The sequence below is a fragment of the Mytilus galloprovincialis genome, chromosome 3, assembly GCF_965363235.1.
Source record: "Mytilus galloprovincialis chromosome 3, xbMytGall1.hap1.1, whole genome shotgun sequence".
NCBI lineage: Eukaryota > Metazoa > Mollusca > Bivalvia > Mytilida > Mytilidae > Mytilus > Mytilus galloprovincialis.
Window position 1 is genome coordinate 102,652,380 of NC_134840.1, and position 7,912 is coordinate 102,660,291.

Here is a 7,912-nt window from a genome sequence, read left to right on the forward strand (position 1 = left end):
CAATCAGTTTAATCATTATTTGTAATATCTCATTGCTCAGTTTTCCTGTCTATGAAATGAATAATGACTAAAATTGAATAATTACTACTTTATAACAAACTCTAACAAATCTGTCAGGTTTATTTGACTCTAAGTGTTAACTACCATATATGTACTTTAGCTTTAAATTCTAACATGCTGAAACTGATGACAACAAAGGGACATAATCTATAACCTATAAGCAGTATTTTGGTGTCAATCCTTTTAATGTTAGAAACTTTTTTCCATGGCATTTTACTTGATATCTCATGAATATCCTTCTTCAATCCTATCTATTTCAATCAGGAAAAAGATAAGCAGAGCCACATCAGAAAATTATCTGGGCTCTAAAACATTATTTGCAATTGTCAATAGTGCTTCTGTTTTTTTATCTTTTAAAAATTGTGGGCAGTTGTGCCTCTTGATGGAAAATATTAGTTTTTTTCCTGTCAAATCAGTACTTAACAGAAAAACAAAGGATATGAGGTATCCATCCATGAAACAAAATCAGTAAATGCACAAAAAAAACACAAAAAGCAAAAAACCAGTGCTTTTATTGCTGTTCTCCATCTCAATAAGCCTAATTGTAATTACCTTAGCAGCGTAGTAATCCATTCCATACCCATCCATCATCTGTATATCTTTGATGTAATTGATTTCAGCTTTAACATGATGTACACCATGTAAATTAATGTAACAATTCAAAGCTTCATGCATCATTTCTGTAACTGTGGTCTCGTCCTTACACATGGTCTGTTAAAAATAAATATTTATTTAGTAAATAAACAGGAGATTAGGTATGATTACCTATGAGATAACTATCTACCAAATTTCAAATAAAGTGGACGCAAGCAATTAAAGGCATCCGCACGGCCTTCAACAATGAGAAAACACATACTGCATAGCCAGCTATAAAAGGCCCATTCATAAAAATTATGAAACAATTCAATTGAGAAAATTAATGGTCTAATTCATAAAAAACAATTAATGAAAAAATATGACAGACACTAAACTACAGGCTCTTGACTTTGGACATTCACATAAAGAATGTGGCAATTTAAACTAAGCTTGGACATTGGTGTAACAGCTCAACATAAGAACAATCTATAATCAAAAGCTCAGCATGATACAACTGCAGAAGTGGCCAAAGTAGCTATTTTTTTCAAAATTTTATTCTATTTAAAAACTAAGGATATACTGTGATATGTTTGGAACTGTTGAAAATACTAAAAAGTTTAGCATTAGATACTGCATTTATTTTAAAAAACAAGAGATAACCAATTGTATTTTTCTCTTATTATAAAGATATACATGCAAGAAGTATGATAAACAAAATATAACCCAATATCCTATGCATTTTAGCAGATAAATATGACAGCTCAGCAGTTTGTTACTTAACATTGTAGTTACACAAAAATTACCTTGGGAAACAAAGCGTTATCTTTGAAGTAGTCTTGGGCATTCTTATCTTCTTGATAATCATCAAACTCAGCTGGAAATATAATAAATAACATTATAGGTAAATAAGATTCAACAAACCTTAGTGTTAACAAGTTCATAACATCCCATGTCACACACTTATTCAAACAAGCACCATCTCTAATAGTAGAATTACATCAAACTTTAATTCTGGTAAAAAATCAATTCATCTAATGCCAAGTACATAAAAAAAAATCTCTCTATTTCGATGCATTATAAAAGAGACCTCTCTGTCGCTGAATGAAATCTTTATTTGTTTACAGATGTCTTTCCACTTTCATTAATTTCAAGCTTAACTTAAGAAGAAATTATCTTAAAATCAATTATTAATCCTCTTATTTAATACCATATTTTTATGAGTTTTGAGTCCATCCAATGAAATCATCCCGCAATGATATCAATTTAGAACAAGGAAAAATCTTTTTACTGGTAAGTCAAAACATTTCAGTAAAACTTACAATCAGTTCACAGATTATTGCATACATTTATTGTTGTGATAGTTTACAAAAATGCAAGATTCATGGAAATCTCAATGCAGATATTTTTATCAGATATCAGAATGCAAGTTGTTTTCATTGAGATACATATCCAATTGCATTAGTCTTGAAAATCAAACCCTGAAATTACTATATATATATTATATAATGATTTTTATATAACAAATCTTCTATTGAACTTTACCTTGTAAACTAAGAGCAGAAAGACGAACAGCCTGATCTACAGACAATGGAATTCTTCCATCGACAATATCATTCTTCAGTTGGAGGAAATATTGAAATCTACAATGTAAAAATGCACAAAGACTTTTCATACTATTGTTCTCAAAATAACATGAATGATATTTTTTGTGACCTTTATAGCTTGTTGTTTGGTGAAGCAAAGGCTTCATGTTGAAGCTGTACTTTGACATATAATGGTTCTTAATCAAATTGTGACTTGGAAGGAGTTGTCTCAGCTTGTTAACTAAGAGCTGGTGTGAGAGAAAGCCTGTGATTCAGTGGTTTTTGTGTGTTGCTGTGATACACATTTGCCTTTCTTCTTTTTGCGACATAGTCGGTATAGTTTCGGTTTGTGCCCTTTGAACTTAAGGACACTTAACTATGGCAACAGAATACGCATGCTCGAGAATCCTTTCTGTGATTGGACAAAATGCTGTCATGGTGGGTGATTTGGTTGTGTTTAAAAAAACGTCTTGTTAATTATCTTGTGATGGAAAGCAAGTGAAAAACTATAAATATTTGAACTAGATCGTACAAAGATGTATATTCTTATAAAAATAATTGTTTCTCCAACAGCTCTTTGCTTCCGTGACAGCTGTTTATTCGGGACAATTATATAATTTTTAATGTAAACTTTGTTGTACGAACGTACATGACTTTTATAACGCACCTACGCATGTCAGATTTCTGCGGGGTTTTTGGTGAATGTAAACAGAAAGATACGAGGACCGAGAATACTGAACACAAACAGAGAAAACGTAATTTAAATGGTATCTTTGTGCTTCTGAAGGTTATCGAAATGATAATTTTAAACATATACTCAAATTTAAATACGTCGGCTATCTTTTTTAAAGATAGTTCTTGTTTTGTACTTTAATTAGGCCATTAGTTTCTCGTTTAAATTGTTTTACATTTGTGATTTCTGGGTCTTTTATAGCTGACTATGTGGTATGGGTTTTGCTCATTGTTGAAGGCCATACAGTGACATAAAGTTGTTAATTTCTATGTTATTTTGGTCTCTTGTGTCTCATTTGCAATCAGACCACATCTTCTTTTTTCATATAACACTAATCAATTTTAATTTAGTTTTTTGGCCTTAAATATAAATTCTTCTTTATGATTACCTTGCTACTTCATCCGCCAGTTTATGAGCTCCAGGTATATAAAACATAACTCCAAAATATAACCTGGGTGAATTGGAGGCTTGGGCATGTTTGTCTAACTGTTTCTTCAGAGGTTTATCCAACTCTATCCAGTGAAACTGTAATTTTTTAGTCACATAGCGTAATCCAAAATACTGAGTCTGGAAAAAAATAAATGATTTTAAGAAGGAAGATATCATGACAATTTGATATCTTGTTTATCAATGCCCTTTAGTGTATTCATTGATAGTAACATAATAACTAATATGTATTAATTTTAAGAAAAGTAAGAGAGTTGCATGTCATTTTCAGATGAAAACAGCAACAAAAGTGCTGTTCCTTTATTGTTTTTGTATTTTTTCATATATATGTAGTGATTTTGATTTCAAGAACTGATGCATTATTATCATTCTGCTTTCTTTTTCTTATTATAATGTAAAATTCAAGACAATTCTGCAAATGTTTAGCTAAAAACAGAAAAGATTGCATACGGCCATTTAACTTTTTAAAGTAAACATCACAGATATCAAAATAACAAATGTATTTCAACAATTTGTAAATCAGGGCAACATAATTAAAGGAAGCATTAATTTTTACTGTTGAATTTTTAACAAATAATAACAATTTTCAAGGTCTTTGTTCTTTGTCAAATATGCTTTAAATGTTTCTATACAAATAATTCAGAAATGACATCTTTATCATGTTTATTGTGAAAAAATTATTTTAAAAATCTTAAATAACAATCCATTGATACTTTTGTATGTTGAATATAATTTTTTTGTTATTCATATTGCCAATCATGATAAAAACATAATGTACATTGTAGAGTTGTCTTTTTAATCTCATCTATATTTACACATAAACTTCTTTGTCTGAATTATTTACAGATAAAGATACGATCAGATAATTCTGATAAGACAATCATGTTAGACAAATATGTGGTAAACATTTAAAACAGATATTAAAAACCAATCAAAGGTAAAAAAAAAAAATGTAACAAAGGTCTTTTGAAGTCATCAATAAAACAACAAACAAACGAGTCAATGACGAATAATAAAATTTGTCTTTTTTTACAAATGTTACATACATGTATATCACTGACCACGCATACATGTAATAAATTTAAAAAAAAAACATGCAATAAAAAAAAATAATAGATCTTTGTTACTGATTAGATGAAAAACAGCATAATTCATCATAAAATCTGTTGTCACAATAACTCTTTATAACAAATATTTTGTATAGTGTACATGTGTCAGAATTTAAAAAAAAAAGTTTGGTCACAAAAAAAATCTAAATATCTCTTCACCAAAGAATATTCAACAGAATGATACATTTAAATCTTTGTCATTAAGTTCATCCCCTTTAAATCTTTGTCATTTAGTTCATCCCCAAATTGTTTACATGGTGAAATTCCTACTCTACTAAATAGATATAGGAAGATGTGGTATGAATGCTAATGAGACAACTCTCCATCTGAATAACAATTTATAAAAGTAAACCATTTCACTAAATGTATGTTTTACAAAAGCTACACGCCCAGACTGAATAAAGACATAACATTTTCAATCTTTTTACAAATAAACTCCATAAAAATCCTGACCAAAGCAACTCTAAAATATTGAGACAAGAAAACCTAACTTAGATATCTATCATATTTAACCATTTCCCCTCTGAAAGCAGGAGGAAATATTGCAAAGTGTATATCATATGATTATCATGGAAAATATTTTGTACATGTAATTATGTTTTTGACTAAACATGCAGCTGCTAAATATTAAAGAATCATTAGTTTCTATTTAGACAAAATTAATTATAATACATGTATTTTTATTCAAGCCTAAATAGAAGTGGTATTTTGAAATGTTACTTCACTATCGCATGTACATGTAGTTGCCATTTGATTTTATTTTGTTAAATAAATTGATAAAAAGTAGCTAATATAAAAGTGTACTAAATGATTTCAAAAGAAACAGAAATAAATACTGAAAGGTTTTATTCATACATTTTGTACATGTATTTGATTAATGGGTTGCTGTCTCTTGATGTTCACAACTGGGGTCAAAATCTCCTTTAATTCTATTAAACGGCATAAATCATTATCATAAAAAGAAAATGATAAAAGGTCCATTTACCTCCTCAAGTTCAATCCTTTGAGCTATACTGTCCAAACACTGTTGACCCGTACTCTCTGAGGTCAGAGTACACTCTAAATAGGAATTGTCCAGCATATGTACACCAACAACCAACGCATTCTTTGATGATATTTCATAACGTCTTGTTCTTTTAAATTTTATTCCAAACGGCATTTTTTTAAGTAATCATTAGTTCTTTTCTTTAGAATAATACACCACAAAATCTGAATATAAAGCAAACAGGAAATAATGAGTAAATACAATGTATAATAAACTCCAATGTTTTTTTTAATAAAACAAACACAAAGGTCATTAGGAATCATTTCCAAAGTCAAAATCTAAATACTAAGAAAAAAAATATGTCATTGTGATAGACCAAGGAAGTAAACTCAGGAAAATGAAACAGATATATTGTCAGATCTGTTACAGTATTAATATATTGCAGCTAACAAAACCTTTACTAACCTCTGGTCTAGTGATTGACAGTACTTAATAAACTTCATCATCATTTAAATACAAGAATGTGCACACTAAAATAACTTGCATGCTTTACTTATAAATGATTAAATTATAATGAAATATTTGATTAAAAATTGAAATGTATCGCAAACTCTAAAATAAATTGACTGTCCCATCAAATTTTTATGGTCAAGGGTTAAAAAAAAATATTCCCTTCAGCTTGACAGTTGTTGAAAATTAATCCTACATTTCATGAAGTTAAAAATTTCAGAGTCATATAACCATAGGCATGATAGGTGTTCGAATTCAAACCCTATTAAATGTACATGTATAATTTATTTGGTTTTTCTATAGTTTATTTTGGAAAGTTGAGGTTACATTGATCAGGGCCTAATCTAAAATTTTGGTGAGGGAGAAATGACTTCTCCTTTCATAAGACAGTAGGAATAAGTGAAATTCCATTATTGTTTAGGTTGTGTAGTGTTTTCATGCTTATCACTTAAGGAAATTGTTTTATATAGGCAATAAAAAATATAATTGGAGTGATATTATATCATAGATGATATTGTACAAAATGTGCATACCGAAATTTTTAAATAAATAAGTTTAGACAATATTGTTACTATTTATCATGTTTATCTGTTCATATCAGTTGTATGGTCAATTTGAATTTAAGGTTGGTTTAGTTTCTCCACAAAACTTCAAGAATTCCAAAGTGCCCACTACAATGCACTAGCAATGACTAGATTTTTTTTCTATCTAATAACCCTATAGAGTTTTGTCCCTGGCTTAGTATATTTCTAGAATATTGATTGGATTATATTATTTGGATAACGCACATCCTTACAAAACTCATAGCCCCTCGGCATTGCCAACCCATATAATACCTGGATGTTGCCATCCATTACCCCGGGAGATGTCATGTTAATTTTCCTTAGCTCAATGGCTGTTCCTTCTGACATATAGAATTCTGTATATTATTATGTCTGTAATTAAATAATGAATCAACTAACAATTTTATCTTATTTGGTCGATCATTTGCACTCATTTAAGTAAATGCATCACTTGGCTGCCACCTTGTTTATGAATGGAACTGCTGAACTACATGTAGCCATGTTGACCGTGACGTCAGAACGTCTATGATGTAACTCTCACAACATTGAGCGCTAAATTCGACCCATTCCAGTTTCTCTGTATTGAAAAAGTCTTATATTTGACTACCAATAGGGTTCTACCATACACCCCGTAAAAGATATGTCAAATTATGACATAATACACCATATCGTTATTTGGAAATCTGCACTGGAAATTTGACCAAAAAATCTGCGCCTCTAGATTTTTTGACATCATACATGTCATACAACAATCACTTTCTATTAATGTGGCTTCAGATATAATATTTTGAATTGTGACGTAAAAATTTTACGGGAACTTTTTTGTTGTCCATTTAATTAATGATGGACATCTGACAAATAGCGTTATTAAGGTGAAATTGAATGGATTAATGATGATTAAAATACAATGTCTGTCAATGAGGGAAAAATCAAAGTTGTGTGTGTATCCCTTATGAAATACATTCTATTTGATTGACTATTGATTTGATAACCTGAATAGAAGAAAAAGCCTCATAGTATGAAAAAATAAGAAATTTGGTTTGTTACATGTCTTAGTAAAAGTAAGTTATGCTATTATAACTCAGTAACTGCATAAAATTTTTACCAAGACCTTCGTGTTATACTTTTCGTTTCTAAGAGTAAAATAAACAGCTTACCTATGTTCACTTAGCTGTGCAATAGATGTATTTTTAAATAACGCATCTTTTATAATAAATAACTAAATGATCGAATGCAAATCAGTGTGTCACTGATGCAGGTGTGCCCAGGTAGAAAAATTTGTCAACATTTCAAAATGTCGTAAATCGTGTCGTGCCACGGATGTCGTAATATTGATGTTACCAAAT

At 29.7% G+C, this 7,912-nt stretch overlaps 1 protein-coding gene across 2 annotated transcripts in view; it reads right to left on the bottom strand.

Moving 5' to 3' along the window:
- Positions 1 to 7,877, bottom strand: part of LOC143069591 (tyrosine-protein phosphatase non-receptor type 14-like) — a 34,230-nt gene extending 26,353 nt beyond the window's left edge. For both annotated transcript variants that reach the window (XM_076244305.1, XM_076244303.1), the window contains exons 1-6: positions 7,724 to 7,877; positions 5,494 to 5,717; positions 3,341 to 3,519; positions 2,179 to 2,276; positions 1,440 to 1,510; positions 613 to 771 (exon numbers count right to left, since the gene is read on the bottom strand). In XM_076244305.1, the coding sequence (XP_076100420.1) occupies positions 613 to 771; positions 1,440 to 1,510; positions 2,179 to 2,276; positions 3,341 to 3,519; positions 5,494 to 5,667 (681 nt within the window). In that variant the 5' untranslated portion in view covers positions 5,668 to 5,717; positions 7,724 to 7,877. The remainder of the gene's footprint in view (positions 1 to 612; positions 772 to 1,439; positions 1,511 to 2,178; positions 2,277 to 3,340; positions 3,520 to 5,493; positions 5,718 to 7,723) is intronic.
- Positions 7,878 to 7,912: the final 35 nt, after the last annotated feature.